Genomic DNA, 15,711 nt, shown 5'->3' with positions numbered 1-15,711 from the left:
TGAGATTTTTACCAAAATCTTCAGATAATAAAAACCCATAAAATTCCACACAATTAACGTATAAGAGAACTTCCAAAACAAGTTTAATCACATAATGTGCCATCGAGAAAGATATAGACATCCATAAAACTCTAAGAAACTCTCTAGAAACGGCTTTTTCGTTCTGACCAAAATTCATTATAAAACGGCCGCTAAATTTTTTTTTGAAAAAAATCAAGCCTCCTTAGCTTAGTGGTAGAGCGTTGCACTTGTAATGCAAAGGTCGCTAGTTCAATTCTGGCAGGAGGCAACTTTTTTGCATATTAGTTACCTATCAATAATAACAAAACTATCATTTTTAATTGAATATTGAACCATTTAAATTACTTCCTTATAATTATTCCAATATCGCTTATTAAAAGAATGACTAAACATCCCAACTTACATAATAATTTATATTCTCTCCTTATAAATAATTTTCATTACAATTTTACACGAAGGAAGAAAAAATAAATTTAATTGTCTGATTTGGTTTTTTTTTTTTACAACCAATTAGAATATCATTTGCCTTCAATAGAAGAATACAGCAGAAGCAGGAAGTATCCCAATCAATCCAATAGACTATCTAATGTATTCAAACAATATAATAAATAAATCGCGTGTACTAATAACACATCAGAAACCTTCACAGTTCATACATCAAATATGTAACTTTTCTATATTAAAACAACAACCATTAACATCATCAACAATGGTATCAACAACATCCTTAATCAAATCATCAGGAATTGTTATACCCAAAAGGAATATTAGTTTTATTAAGATAATAGCACGTGCAACTAAAGCACCTGCTTATATAGGTGGGACAATGGCTGCTGGTGGTACTTATGTCGCATATAAAGTAGAACAGGCATCTACTTATACTCAAGATAAATTATCAGCTATAAAGGACTTTACTGATGGAATATTCGATAAAACTGGTGATTTCTTTAAGAATATGGGATTGGGTACTGGATCTGAAGGTAGTGGTGGTAGTAGTAGTAATGGGGGTAGTGGCGGACACCAGGGTGGCAATGAAACTACTACTACATTAGCCACAGTGGCTGCCGTGGGATTATCTTCTGAAGATGAAGAAATGTCAGATGCAGAAATAGAACAAGATCTTGATGACGATGATGTAGAGACTTTAATTGAAGAAGATGACGAGGATGAAATAGATTTCGCTAATGATGAAACTCATGATCATATGTTAAATTTAACACGTCAAATGATTGAAATCAGAAATTTATTATCCAATATAGATCATGAAGGTATAAGTTTACCTTCAATTGTTGTGATTGGATCTCAATCAAGCGGTAAATCATCAGTTTTGGAAAGTATTGTGGGTCAAGAATTCTTACCTAAAGGTTCTAATATGGTGACTAGAAGACCAATTGAATTAACATTAGTAAATACTCCAGAAGCTGCTGCTAATGTTGCTGATTTCCCAGCTTTAAAAATGTTTAATTTAACTGATTTTGAACAAGTTCAAAAAATTCTTTTTGATTTAAATATGGCAGTCCCCGCATCTGAATGTATTTCAAATGATCCAATTCAAGTCACAATCAAATCACCTACTGTCCCGGATTTATCATTGGTCGATTTACCTGGTTATATTCAAGTTGAAGCCGCTGATCAACCAGCGGAATTAAAACGTAAAATCCGAGACTTATGTGATCGATATTTAGAAGCACCAAATGTTATATTAGCAATTTCTGCAGCTGATGTAGATTTAGCCAATTCTGCCGCTTTAAGAGCTTCAAGAACTGCTGATCCTAGAGGGGAAAGAACAATTGGAGTAGTTACCAAATTGGATTTGGTTAATCCTGAACAAGCAAGAAAAATCTTAACCAATAGAAAATACCCTTTGAAATTAGGATATGTTGGTGTTATTACAAAAGCACCTAATGCAATTAAATCAGGTCCCGGCGGATTATTTTCCAGAAAACAATTGACTGGATATCAAGCATTCGTGGCCCAACAAAATTTTGAACATTCTTATTTGAAAGAACATAAAGAGGAATTCTTTGGTTGTACTGCCGGTACTAGGAATTTAAAGAAAAAATTAATGAAAGTATTGGAAAAAACAATGGCAGCATCATTAAGACCAACTCATTTAGCAATTCAACAAGAATTAGAAGAAACTTCATATCAATTCAAAGTTGAATTCAATGATCGTCCATTAACTCCAGAAATGTATCTTGCTAACAATATTGATATTTTGAAATTGGGTACCAAAGATCTAAGTCATCGCTTCTCTCGTCCGGAATTAAAAGCTTTATTGAAGAATGAATTGGATCAAAAAGTATTGGATTTATTGGCGGAAAGATATTGGAATAAACCATTTGAATTAAATCAAACAGTGAAATTCGAACCTGATTTATATGAATTATCCCAGATTACTAATATTGATGATGATATTTATTGGCATAAGAAATTGGATTTAACTACTGGTTCATTAACGAAAATCGGAGTCGGGAGAATGTCAACTAATTTAGTCACAAATGCATTATTAACCGAAGTGGAAAACCTTGTTGATAATACCCAATTGAGAAATCACCCCATGGCGAAATCTCAAGTCAGAGAAGCGGCAAAGACAGTATTGGGAGCGAAATATTATTCTACGGCTGATCAAGTTGAAAATTGTATTAAACCATATAAATATGAAATCGAACTTGAAGATCGTGAATGGCAAATCTCAAAAGAAAATGCCGTGAATTTATTACGTGAAGAAATGAAACAATGTGATGAAGTCTATCATGATTTGAAAAGACAAGTTGGAGGAAGAAAATTACAACAAGTGGTTACATATTTAGAAAAATTAAAACAACAACAAAGTGGAGATGTGGATTTGACAACGAATGAAACTTTGGGATTTTCACCAACATTGATTCAAAAGGGTAAAGATGCAATTTTTTTAAAGGATAGATTATCATTATTAAAAATGAGATATCTGTTTGTGAAAAATTCCAAGAAATGTAAACGAAAAGAAAATAAATATCAATGTCCAGAAATCTTTTTGGATGCAGTTACGTCAAAGATTACCGCTACTTCGATTTTATTTTTAAATGTGGAATTATTGAGTGATTTTTATTATAATTTCCCTCGGGAATTAGATCAACGATTCTTCAATAATTTGTCTAAAGAAGAAATTGAAAAATTTGCCAAGGAAGATCCAAAGATTAAGAAACATATTGAATTACAAGAAAGAAAGGATTTATTGGAAAATGCATTGAGTAAGATTGAAAGTGTATTGGCAATTCAAAGAAATACAACTCCGAACCAAAAGAATGATGATAGGAAATCAATGTTTAGTTGGAAGTAAAACTGTTGGTAGTTAAAAATAATGTACATAATAATAATCCTTCTATACATTGTATATACATATAACTATTAGTTCCCTATTTAAGAACTTTAACTATACGATCGAATAACGTTTCAATTTGAACCCCTTCAATATTTTGGAAAATTGGTTGGAAAGTATGAAGATCAATTGCTCTATTATTAAATTCCATACTTTCATCAATTTCCTCTTGGGTATCCAAACTACCATTCTGTTGTCCAGTCTTCACGGATACATTTCTACTATTAATGACTTCAACTGTAGCACGAGCATTAGTAAGCATATTATTAATTTCTTGAACCAATCCAGTTTCAATCTCTTGAGAAATCTCATCACCAGGAGCGACAGCGGAAGAATGTAATGTACCTACTTTATAATCTAAATCAACAAACACAAATGAGGAATTAAAATACCTAATTGATGAAATCGCTTGTTTATGATATTCAACATGCACAGGCTTCAATTGATCCGGTTTAAACACCAACAACTTCGATCCAATTCCAAATTCCTCTTCTCCCTTAGCTTTATAATAATTCAACCCCAAACAAATCAATTTCCTAACCGGATCAATCGCCATCAAATTCTTCCCACCTAAAGTAGTATTCACTTTTGCAACCAAACCCCCCATCTCTCCAGTCAACAAATCAAAACAAGAAATTCGAGTCTTTGACAACACAACCAAATATGAATCAATCATCTTCACACTCCTAATCCGACTCCCTGAAATGGCAGGGAGTTTGAACTCATCATATCCAATCTCCTCAAAAGTACGGGCATTGATTGGAGTTATGGTACATTCATGAGCTAAGAAAATAATCGACCCGTCGTCGGACCAACATACATCCACTGCTTCTGATGCCAATGCCCCTGCGGCTTTGGATTTACGTAATGTCCATGCGGTTTGTCTGGAGGTGGTATTTTTGGGAAGGGTGTATGCTTCCTTAGGTGCTGTTGGGCGCCAGATACGTAATCCACCCTTGTTGTCGGCGGTGAGGAATGCGAGACCGGAGAAATAGGAGGTGGGAGCGGGGATGATTGATAAGACCGGTTGGGAGTTGTTGCCGTGAGGATCGAGGATTTTGGTTGAGGGCTCCCAATGACCGGTTTTGTTATTTATGGAATTGGTTGTAGTGTTGGTGGATGTGGAAGGGGTGGTGGCGGAGGAGGATTCGATGAATTTCCAAAATTTCAAGGCGTATTGTTTGTCATTCTTGGATAATAGGTTGTCGATTTCTGAATTCAAGACTTCGTCGAATGTACACATCCATTCGCCGTCATGAGTGAAGGATATTAACGTGACGTTTGGATCAATTAATTTAGTTTCTGATCTTACTTTACCGGTAGTGATGACAGGAGCAGCATGTTGGATGAAACTTTGTTCATTTTTGATTAAATCAAATGCTTGAATGCTGGCCCCATTGGGGAAATAAAGGTTTTTTGACTTTGGATGAACTTCAAAAATACAACTATAATCATATCTAATCTTTAATTTATCAAAAGTATCTGGAGATTTCAAATATTTCTTCTTTGTTTTAACTAAAGTTGTCTTTAATTGATTATTAAATTTTGGTCTTATAGTATTCACTGCCAATCTTGAAACCAAATCAATTTGTGACAATACCAATACTTCAAAATTATCTTCATCTAAACTTGAAGAAACACGTAACAATAATGAAATATAATCATTCTTATTATTATCAATTGAAATCTTTTCAATACTTCCATTTAATCTAGGTAAGAATTGTTTCTTATCAGTTTCCAATTGCCAAAACACTAATACCTTTTCTAACCCCCCAGAAATCAAATAATTGTTATCAGCCGAGAAACGTAATGCTCTAACTGGGCCCACATGCCATTTTAATAATCGTTGTGGTTTTTCAGCTATGATTAATCCGCCAAATAAGATTTGAATAGTACCGGAAAAAGTACCAATTGCAATTATGGAATCGTTTGAAACTGCGACTGAGGTGATTTGTGATTTAAATGGGAATGGAATTGTTTCTTTAGTAATTTCTTCTACAATATTTCCATCAATTTCGTCATTTGATTTCTTAAATAAAATAGATAAATCAATTAACACAACTTCATGTTGACTAGTGACAAATACAATCTTCTTACAATCCAAAGAAGTAGAAAATTCTATTGAGTTAGGAACTTCTGCAATCGTAGTGGTTGATTCCAGATTTCTATCAAAATAAGTGATATAACGAGTATGAGGAGAACTCTTTGATTTCTTATCCTTTTTCCCGGTAACGAAGACAATAGATAAATGTTTGACTTGAATTATGGATAGGACAGGTAATGAAACATTCATCTTTATGGTTGATATTATTGGTTGAGAAACTTTCTCTTTCCAATTCACGGTAATAATTTCTCCATTAGATTTGAATAATAAAATATGATTTGAATTGGTGACATCAAGTTTTATATCCACAAGATCAACAAGGTCAATATCTATAGTTCTGATACATTGACGAGTAGATATGAAGTATACTCTAATTTGATGAGATAATGTGATTATTGAATAACGACCGTCTTGAGAAAAGATCGATATACTCGATGATGAATAAGGGAGATTTAATGGTACTCCACCAGTGGCCATAGTTAAGGACCAATCAGAAGAAGTATGACTAGGCATGTTTGTTCTTTTGTTGTTTTCACTTATACTTCACACTTCTGGACCTCTTTGCTATAAATATTCTATAAAACAAAAGTAAGTAAGGGAAGTAAATGAATTCAAAGAAAGTAAGAGAGATGGCTCTTCTCTTCTCATTGGGAAATCTACTGAAAAAAAAATTCTAAAGGGAAAATAAAAAATGAGATGAGCAAAGTCACGTGATTGTTTTTTTCTAGTCACTAAAATTTTCTACTCCCATTTTCTCTCACAGAACAAAAATGAATGAACTAATTCTTATTTATTTATCATCAACCCCTGGGAGTTCCTTTTGATAACACAGAAAACAAACCAAACAAGCAGTAATGATTATTCCTATTCGTTGTTTCTCATGTGGCAAAGTTGTTGGTGATAAATGGGAAACCTATTTGGAATATTTACAAGATGAATCAATGACTGAAGGTGATGCATTAGATAAATTGAAGTTAAAAAGATACTGTTGTAGAAGAATGGTATTGACTCATGTTGATTTAATTGAAAAGTTCTTACGTTATAATCCTTTGGAAAAGAAGGAACTTAGTTAGAACTACCCCGCCTACTAAGGAATAAGGGTAGTGTACTTAGTCATAGAAGAAGAATGAAGAAGAAGAAATAACCAACAGTTGTTGACACCAAACAGCCAATCATTAGGGTAGAGGGTAGCAGTACATTTCTACTAATTGTATTTTTAGAGTTCCCAGTTTGTATTTGTATATTTATATAACTATATACCAAAAATAAAACTTTTATAACAGAAACATAAGCAGAGATGGCTATAACCAATAAATAGGTGAAGAAATGGTAAACTTTAAGTTACTAAAGGGTAAAGAAACGGACTTCTCACTCGTTATCTGCTTTCTCAGAATCAATAGCTTGGACATATTCATAAAAGAAAGCTTGTAACTGCAAATGTCCATCAAAAATCAACTTCTCATCCACCCTATGAGCATTAGTATCATTCAACAAATTAGCAACAAAATATGGAGAATATCTAAAGATATTTTTACTCAATCCCCAATAATATTTCGTATCAGTGTTTCCCGTCATGATGGCCGGTGACATGACAATAGGATAGTCAAGATCCGTGAAAACTAATTCTTCAAATACATGTCTAGTAACTCCGGCCAAATATTTCCACACATTATCATTAGTAGGTGTAGAAGGAGCAGGTTCCAAGGCTGACAGTTCAGTAATATCAAAAACCCCAGCTGGATCAGGGACTTCATATATAAATTTCCCATTCTGTCTGATTGATAAACGATGTTTATCAGCAAGATCAATGACTCGAGAAATGAAATGATCCCTAACTAAATCTAAATTACTTTCAATTGCAATTCTATGATTAGTTAATAAACTAACGTGTTCAGGTAAGGCATTTGCCTTTTCACCTCCCAGAATTATATCTAATGCTTGTGAAGTTCTCACTAAATATCTCGTTAATGGATTTTGTTGAATATACGATAATAATCTTGCATTTGCATGTCTATCAACCCCAGCACGTAAGATTATCCCCTTCAAATTTCTTGGAATATTACGATGAGGATCATGAAGTGCCAAACATTGATAATAATTCAAGGTTGGGTTCTTATCGGTAAGAATTGGACTATACGGATCAGATTCAATAAGATAAGCCAATTCTGCCATTATTCCGATCGAAGTATGATCAGGTGGAATACTTGAATGTCCACCAGGAGTAGTTAATTCAGTAATGATGTCAACATATCCCTTTTCACCAGTTCCTGGAATTGCGAAAATTGTTTTTGTCATACTATCAATGGTTATCCCTGGACCTTCATCAATTACGGCATAGATAGAATCCTTTCCAAATCTATCTTCTAAATATTCACCAATATGGCGAGCACCATGCAATCCACTAGATTCTTCATCGAAGCCAAAAGCAGCAATAATTGTTCTATTAGGTTTATATTTCTGGGATAATAAGATTTCAAAAGTTTCCAAAATTGCAATTAAAACATTTTTACAATCAGCAGCACCTCTTCCATAGATATAATCACCATCATAATGACCGGATAATGGAGGATAGGACCAATTAGCAATTGTATCTTTTTGAACTGGGACAGTATCTTGATGGGCGGCTAATAAAACTGGTTTTAAAGATTCTTGAGATCCTTTATAAATATATACCAATCCATAAGTATTTACTTTTTGGATTTCTAAATGCTTATAAACCAATGGGAATGTTTTATTTAAATAATCATGAAACTTTTGAAATTTGATCCAAATCTCAGGAGCTTCATCTACGTCTGGTTGATGATCAAAGATTTGAGTATCGATTTGAATTGCCCCAGCTAATCTTTCAACTGATTCATTTCTATACGCTTTATCGTGTAAGATTTTCAAAACAGTTGAATTATCTTTATTGAATGAGTCTGGAGATATTGGTTCATGAATTGGACATAAATCAACATTTACAGGAGTTGGACTAAATCTAATTTTTAAATAATTAGTTAAAAATGTAATCAATACTAATATTATAGCAAATCCCATAAAGTAGGTTTTCCTACTGAATCGAGATTGTTTATTACCATCAATTGGAAGACCAATCATTTGTCAATTGCCTTTTTTATTACTTTTTGATGTTCTATTAATAAGATGATGGTGAGTATAAAGTGGTCAATTAAACAGCCGTTTTCTTTTTACGGGGAATTACAGTATGGATTTTTTTCAATTGATAGCGCAGCAAGCCCCCTAGAACAAATTTCATTGTTGAATTCCACGATTTAAAGAACAATGAAGTATTTCACTCCTTTCGAATAAACGGCTCACAAATGGATTCATACACGCTTGCCTGCAAAGTTACTAATTATCCATGTTCGGATGTCTATGAGTTCCCGCTAGTCAAGTTAATTCTTGTCGTTACACATGCTTTCGACTAGTTGCTATTGGTGGTCTTGATTGTTCCACTTCAAGTAAAAATTCAATTGGTTATCCCACTACTTCAGCCTCCAACTATCCATTGTATATGACAGGGTCCACTTGAATAATATACCCCTCTAAATTACGGTGATCCACTCTTTACACCTTTTGAATTGTCTTGACTAGTGTGGCTCCCCAAAGTTCCGGTTGCATACCGGAAATTGATCAAGGTCGAGATTTTCACGTGCTCATGAACGGAGTTCCGAGAACAGGATTGATACTATTTGCAGAATTTCCCGTGGAATAGCTTACCTAAGTTTCCTGGACGGCGCTGCCAGAAGAAGGATCCAGCCCTTCCCTGTAACACATCCTATCCTAAAGTGCTTTCAATTTGCGGGCTAGCGATGATTGAATTAGCTGACCATATTTGAGAATAATTTCCCTGAATAATATCCCAATAAACGAGGAATATTTCGAATAGATGTTCCATTCACTACTGCTGATATTGCTATAACGAGAACCGTGACCACTAAATATCCGGAACCGTAATACCTAGTGAAATAACCAAGACTGTTGTCACAACAGAACCACATGTAACTACCACTGTTCCGTTGCTTCCAGTTTCATCTATTGTTCCTATAACTCTAACTATTAATGGAGGTGTCACGACAATGACCGTAACCACTATCCCTGAAGGTTCTGTGCTTCCCAATCTTTCCAGGAGTGTGGTTTCAACCACGATAGATGGATGATTAACTACATTTACTGGTACTATCTCAGCAGAAACTCCTATCATCACTATGACTCTCCCTGCATCCAAGACAGGAAGTCAACTTTCCCCATATCAAACAATAGTGAGAACGACCATTGACGGCAAGATATCTGAAGTGACAATGACAATCTCGGGAAGTACAGCCACTGGAATTACAGAAGAAAAGTCGAGTTTGCATTCAGAGAATCATTCCGAAAACGTGACAACTAGAGCTAATGGTATGTCGACAACGAAATCTGCTGGGCAAGCAACAACCCAGAATACTATGATGTCACAAGATGACGCAAACTTTATCTCTGATTCACATATACCAGCCGCAATATTGGAAGTTACAGTTTCACCCATCGAAGATAAAGGTTCTAAAGTTCTTGATAGAGGATTATTCTTGTCCGGAATGGTAGTTGCTTTGGTTGGCATTATTATTTAGTTTTGATTTTTATTATTCAGGTTGATTTCTAAAGCTGCTCATAAAAACTATTTATCCATATATTGTCTCTACAATAGATTTGTTTCAACTATCAATATCTGATGATCGATTTACAGTAAATGCTCGTCTGCTCGTCTGTCTCTCCACTGAAAATGCATTGGCATTTCTACATGAAGGGATATGACGCACAACTTCTCTATTCTCATTTAATGTAATGAATCCGATGGATCCGAACGTTGAAAAAATAGGGAGGAGATAGGGGAGTCCTTGAAGATTAGTTCTGATTTGTAAGGCTGATTAACCGTAAGTTTAGCTTACGCGTATCTCTAGGACGCGTCTTTTTGTTGACTAGAAAAATGCGGGTAACATGTGTTCAATTAAGGTCGACGTTATTCGCCATTCTGGTATTTGCATATTCTCTATAATTGTTTTGAGACCTTTAAAGGGGAACCGAGAGTGTAGAGATCCCCAAATATATTACAATCATCTTTGAATAATTTCTTTATAAAAGGTTGAATAAGTGATTGTTACTTTAGAAGCACCGAAGAATAGCTACAAATTGATTTCCCCAAAAAGTAAATACGCGAACAGAAAAAAAACCATCCCAAAAAAAAACAACCAAAAACAAATTCCATAAATTTATTTCAAAAGTTGTTTGTTTCCATTTCATTTCAAAAAGGTAAGAAAAAGATAATAAGCAACATGAATCCAACTTCGCCTCCTAAACAAAGATCTGGAATTGTATTTGGAGATCTATCGCCAGTCAAGTTAAACTTATCCACGAAAACAACCTATTCTCCACCAGTACATGATCATCATTATCATCAGCCTCATAGAACTCCGGACCTTATAATTCATCATCCTCATGGTTTAAACGCTAAGCACGAAGCTAGAAGAAACACAATTGGTCATAACAGTACCAATAAAAGAAAATCATTAGTAAATACTCCTTTGATTGATCCAAAAAGAAGTACAATGACTTCTCCCACCAATAGCCAAAATGGAATTAATTTGGATAGTATTCGTAAATCAAAACAATATTTTGATTCTAAGATTCCTCAACTTTCTTATAGTGGGAAAGAGAATGCTGATCCTGCAATAACTTCTAGTTCTCCAATGAGGTTTGATCATTCTTTGACAGTTCAGAATGATGATTCACCTCTCAAACATCCGGTATATTTTGATAATCATGACTCTCCACTAAAACGCCGTCCAGAAGAAGGGTTGGAAGAAGATATTTCTTTTTCGGTAAGCAAAAAGAAATCCAAAGGAAATTCTTCACATTTGCAATCGGATTCACGTTATGATAATAAAGACGATGTTCTGATTGAAGAAATTGTTGAGAAATTAAATCAATCCCGTTCGAGAATTGCCGATTCAAGTTCAATTATAAGATCGGGTGGGGTTGACGAAGTCGATCACCATGATGGAAACAAAGAAGATGACACTGAACCTCATACGCTTTATAACAAGAATATCCACATTAATAAACTCAGAAAGAATTCAAATACATTTGATTACTTCACTCCTGAGAGGTATACTGAACCTACACCAAAGAGCCCCAATGGTCATCAAAGTAATCGTATTAATATGTTAGATGATGATCAGACTGAGGATGTCAAATTGAGTGACTCTACAAGTCCATTGAAGACTCATAAATTTAGAAATAAACATGCTAATAACGATGAGCAAGAAAGTCATGAAAAGGAGCAACAACAAGAGGAAGATGAACTAGAAGAACAAGAGGAAGAATTTACTAGTGATCAAATAATTTCTAGACTTGAGAATGAACCAACAATAAACTTCTTAATGTCGCCTAATTCCAAACCAATCTTTTCAAGGGATCATGTTAGTAAAATCCAACAAGAGAACGAAGCAAGAATTAATGAATTAAATGAAGAAATAAATATTCGTGACTCAAGAGTCTCAAAATTAAATGAAGAAGTATTCAAATTAGAAGAATCCCTTGTTTCCACTCAACAAGAATTGCGTGATTTAAAAGAATCAAAAACTAAATTGCTTAATAATGAAGAATTTCTTTCAATTCAATTAAAGCACAATGAGCGTGAATTGGCTTCATTAACCAAAAGTTTCAAGATTCAAGAGAATTCGCTCATGAATTTGCGTAAAAGATTAGATGAGAAGCAAACGGAATTTGAAGAAGCTTCAAATACCGTTGAATTATTGACTGAGCAAGTGGAAATTTTGAGGAGAAAAGTGAAAGAATTAAAGAGGGATCTCATTGATGAAACTAACTCAAATTCGGAAAATAAGACTCAATTGGACCAATTGATTAGGGATAAGAAACGCATTGAGCAGGAGAATGAACATCTTTTACATAAACTCGCACAAGCCGAGGATCAGATGAATTCTAAATCAAGCGAATTGAATTCCTTGTATGAAGATTTAAAACATCAATATAGTGAGCTTAACCAGCACTACGAAGCTTTAGAAAAAGAAAGGAAGAAATTAGAACAAGAGAATGATTCCTTGGTATCAATAAACAAGGAATTAAGTTCTCAAAATGAATTGAATGCCAGGTTGATTAAAGAATATGATACAATTACTGAAGAAAAAGTAGCTGATTTAGAAACACAACTTGAATCAGCCAGATCCCAACACCAGGAAGCCACTGCCAATCTCACTGAAGAATATGAGCAAAAACTCGCTAGCTTATCTTCCGAAATAAGTCAAGCTGAGTCCCAAACCCAAACACTCTCCAACAGAATGAACCAACTCGAACAAGAGAACTCCGAACTTCACCAAACCCAAAACCGTCTCGAAGCAGCTATCAACGACAAAACTCAAATCATATCAGAGAAAGAACATATCATTTCCGAGGACATGACAAAAATGACTCAATTGATAGAAGCAATCTCTAAAGTTGAATCAGAATCTTCAACAACGATAAACTCCCTCAATTCCCAAATTCAATCACTCCAAGATGAAAATTCCCTCCAACAAAAGCAAATCGATTCACTTACTGAAAAGCTCGAAACTGCGAATCAAGATGCGGAATTGGAAATCCAAAGAGTTTCGCACGATTTACATCAAGCATATTCCAAAAAGCATAGTAAGAAATTAGATGAAGCTAAAGCGTATTTCGAACAAGAAAGAGAAGGGTTAAATAAGGCTAAAAGGGAAGCTCAGAGGCAATTGGATATTTCGAGGAGACAATTGCAAAAAAGTGAGAATCAAGTTAGGCAATTGATGGAGATATTTAAGGCTAATAATATTAAGGTTCCTATTCATTTGAGAGGTGGAAGTCCTGATAGATCTAATGTTGCTGATGATGAGAATAGTGTTTCTGGAATTTAGTTTGTGTATATTAATATATTAGATTACTGTATATTACGCTTGATTTCTCTTGTAACGGATTTTCAACGTCCTATGACGTGGAGCTGGGATCAAATGAATGCTCCGATATCTTTAAGTAATCAGAATTATCAATCTATGAAATATGGGTTCAGTAAGGTCTACCTTGTTTTGAAGATGTAAGACATTCTTCAGTTTGAGTATATTACTCATGACAGAAGATACCGTGAAACAGATTCATGATGCCAATTAGATAGATTTAGCTGAATGTGGTTGCTTATAGTGAATCGACTAATTGCTTACAAAATATATAGGTGATAAGTAAATATGAACTCTACATTGAGTTAGACGTGCAATTAGTGGGTGACTCTTTTGCGCATTGAATCTTTTGCAATTCATCATCATCTTTGTATGAGTCTGCCAATAAGACAAGTTGAAGCATTGTAGCTATCACTTAAAAAAGATTGATCATGCAGTCAATAGCCAAGGTAACATGGGAAATAAACAGTTGAGCCAGGCGCAAAATGCAAGTCTAAGGTTCAAGGGAATTCTACCAGTTGTTCATAGTTTTTTGCAATTTGCACCCATTCCAAATTCTAAAGCCGGGTAATAAAATCACGTGACGAGTATAAAAAAAGGGATGAAAAAATCGACAATTTCGTTCAAGCAACTCCTCTAAAGAACCAAAAGCAAACTTGTATTAACAGTTTCAATACATCAAAGAATAAGAGTCAATTTACGACATTAAGAATCATCCCACTTGATCCAACTTCATTTTTCTTTTTGTATTATTTTTGTCACTGGTTTGATTAATAGAAATTACAACCACGGGAGAACAATTAATAAGCAACAACCATTTCAATTACTTACCAAGTTGAAGGAGTATCAATAGAAGCCGAAGAAGAACGAGATAATTGTACAAATACCAAAAAGCTAATTATTTATAGATTTGATAGAATTATAGTGAAAAGCAATACCCATAACAGCAACACTCCATATTATTCAATCATAATACAAAATGTCCAACGCAGAAACAAGTAAACTTTACGAAACCATCATTGAAGATGTAATCAACGACTCAAGGCAGGATTTTGAAGATAGTGGTATCGATGAATCCACTCTTCAGGAATTAAGACGAATCTGGTGTGAAAAATTAAGTCAATCCAGTGTAGCAAAATTCTCCTGGGATGAAGATGATGAGGAAGTTGACAACAACAACATCGTACAAGCAGAGCAAGATATATCTACAGGTGCCGATAGCAACATAAATAGTACTTCGGATCTCGTACCCCAAACCACTCCCGGGATATCTGATACTGTGGACACCAATGGAACTGGGTTGGAATTACCCGAGGTTCAATTGTCATATAATACCACAACAAGTGCCGCACCAGCAGGGAGTATTGGTATTGAATTACCGGTGATAACGAAGAAAGAAAACGATAATGATACGGGGTTGATGCTTCCTAATATCAATCAAGCAGATGGGACATTTGAATTCACAATGTATACCGAAGGCAATAATGGACGCAAGTTTTTCGATTCGCTAAAGAACAAAACCAAAAAGACAATCAAGCAAGTAGATGGAGCCATGGGTGATGATGATGATGACGACGACGATGGTGATGATGGGGATATGTTTAATGATTCCGACGATGTGAATTCTGATTTGGATGATGATTTGGAAAGTGATAGGTCAGATGATGAGGATGGGGACCAAGAAGGACAGATTATGTTGTGTCTTTACGATAAGGTGCAACGTATCAAGAATAAATGGAAATCGAATTTGAAGGAAGGGATTGCCAATATTGATGGAAAAGATTACGTGTTTCAGAAAGCCACCGGTGAAAGTGAATGGTAGAGAGAAGACTAAGTATTATTGTTGGGAATCAAAGTATTTATTTGTATACACTGGAGATGTTTGATTTTTGTTGATTATTTAAGTAAGAGGAAGTGTTTTCATGTAAGATATCTGAGTTTTATATAAAGTTTGTAATGTCATATTAGTTAATGTACAAAGTTATCAGAAGAGTCTTATGATTATACTTTTATTATAGTATTCATGATATATATATATATGAGTAATCTATACCGTATATCTATGCAAATATGGCGACGTAACCTTTTAACAGTTTAAGCCTTCTTTTTTAGCTTCTTTTAATTCAGGATATTTCTTGTAAAGCTCTTTCCTTTCTTTTCTTTGTCTTATCTTTGCAGCTAACCAAGCACCGAGACTGGCAGTTGAATTTCTTGGGATATTATTAGCGTCTTCCAACATGTTAAAATTTGTATATAATAAGCGTTTG

General features: G+C 34.4%; 7 protein-coding genes across 7 annotated transcripts; 5 read left to right on the top strand and 2 right to left on the bottom strand. All coding sequences in view use genetic code 12, as the record gives it.

Annotated features, from left to right (window-relative positions):
- Positions 1 to 730: 730 nt before the first annotated feature.
- Positions 731 to 3,343, top strand: J8A68_003752 (dynamin-related GTPase; the record flags this gene model as incomplete). Its single annotated transcript, XM_049407639.1, has 1 exon — positions 731 to 3,343. The coding sequence occupies one exon, from the start codon at positions 731 to 733 to the stop codon at positions 3,341 to 3,343; it is 2,613 nt and encodes an 870-aa protein (XP_049262997.1).
- Positions 3,344 to 3,419: 76 nt separating this feature from the next.
- NAN1 (Nan1p) lies at positions 3,420 to 5,999 on the bottom strand (the record flags this gene model as incomplete). Its single annotated transcript, XM_049407638.1, has 1 exon — positions 3,420 to 5,999. One exon carries the CDS (start codon positions 5,997 to 5,999, stop codon positions 3,420 to 3,422), a length of 2,580 nt encoding a protein of 859 aa, XP_049262996.1.
- A 341-nt stretch (positions 6,000 to 6,340) lies between these two features.
- On the top strand, positions 6,341 to 6,559 carry J8A68_003750 (DNA-directed RNA polymerase core subunit; the record flags this gene model as incomplete). The annotated part of the gene is made up of 1 exon (XM_049407637.1): positions 6,341 to 6,559. One exon carries the CDS (start codon positions 6,341 to 6,343, stop codon positions 6,557 to 6,559), a length of 219 nt encoding a protein of 72 aa, XP_049262995.1.
- Positions 6,560 to 6,854: 295 nt separating this feature from the next.
- J8A68_003749 (Gly-Xaa carboxypeptidase) lies at positions 6,855 to 8,582 on the bottom strand (the record flags this gene model as incomplete). Its single annotated transcript, XM_049407636.1, has 1 exon — positions 6,855 to 8,582. The coding sequence occupies one exon, from the start codon at positions 8,580 to 8,582 to the stop codon at positions 6,855 to 6,857; it is 1,728 nt and encodes a 575-aa protein (XP_049262994.1).
- A 1,109-nt stretch (positions 8,583 to 9,691) lies between these two features.
- Positions 9,692 to 10,090, top strand: J8A68_003748 (uncharacterized protein; the record flags this gene model as incomplete). The annotated part of the gene is made up of 1 exon (XM_049407635.1): positions 9,692 to 10,090. One exon carries the CDS (start codon positions 9,692 to 9,694, stop codon positions 10,088 to 10,090), a length of 399 nt encoding a protein of 132 aa, XP_049262993.1.
- A 702-nt stretch (positions 10,091 to 10,792) lies between these two features.
- Positions 10,793 to 13,408, top strand: J8A68_003747 (uncharacterized protein; the record flags this gene model as incomplete). The annotated part of the gene is made up of 1 exon (XM_049407634.1): positions 10,793 to 13,408. One exon carries the CDS (start codon positions 10,793 to 10,795, stop codon positions 13,406 to 13,408), a length of 2,616 nt encoding a protein of 871 aa, XP_049262992.1.
- Positions 13,409 to 14,423: 1,015 nt separating this feature from the next.
- Positions 14,424 to 15,266, top strand: J8A68_003746 (transcription initiation factor IIA large subunit; the record flags this gene model as incomplete). The annotated part of the gene is made up of 1 exon (XM_049407633.1): positions 14,424 to 15,266. The coding sequence occupies one exon, from the start codon at positions 14,424 to 14,426 to the stop codon at positions 15,264 to 15,266; it is 843 nt and encodes a 280-aa protein (XP_049262991.1).
- Between the last annotated feature and the right edge of the window lie 445 nt (positions 15,267 to 15,711).

This window comes from Hemisphaericaspora subhashii (genome assembly GCF_019202705.1).
Source record: "Hemisphaericaspora subhashii strain CBS 10753 chromosome Unknown scaffold56, whole genome shotgun sequence".
NCBI classification, from domain to species: Eukaryota; Fungi; Ascomycota; class Pichiomycetes; order Serinales; family Debaryomycetaceae; genus Hemisphaericaspora; species Hemisphaericaspora subhashii.
Note: the sequence above shows the minus strand (reverse complement) of the source record. Positions and strands in the feature narration are given on the sequence as shown.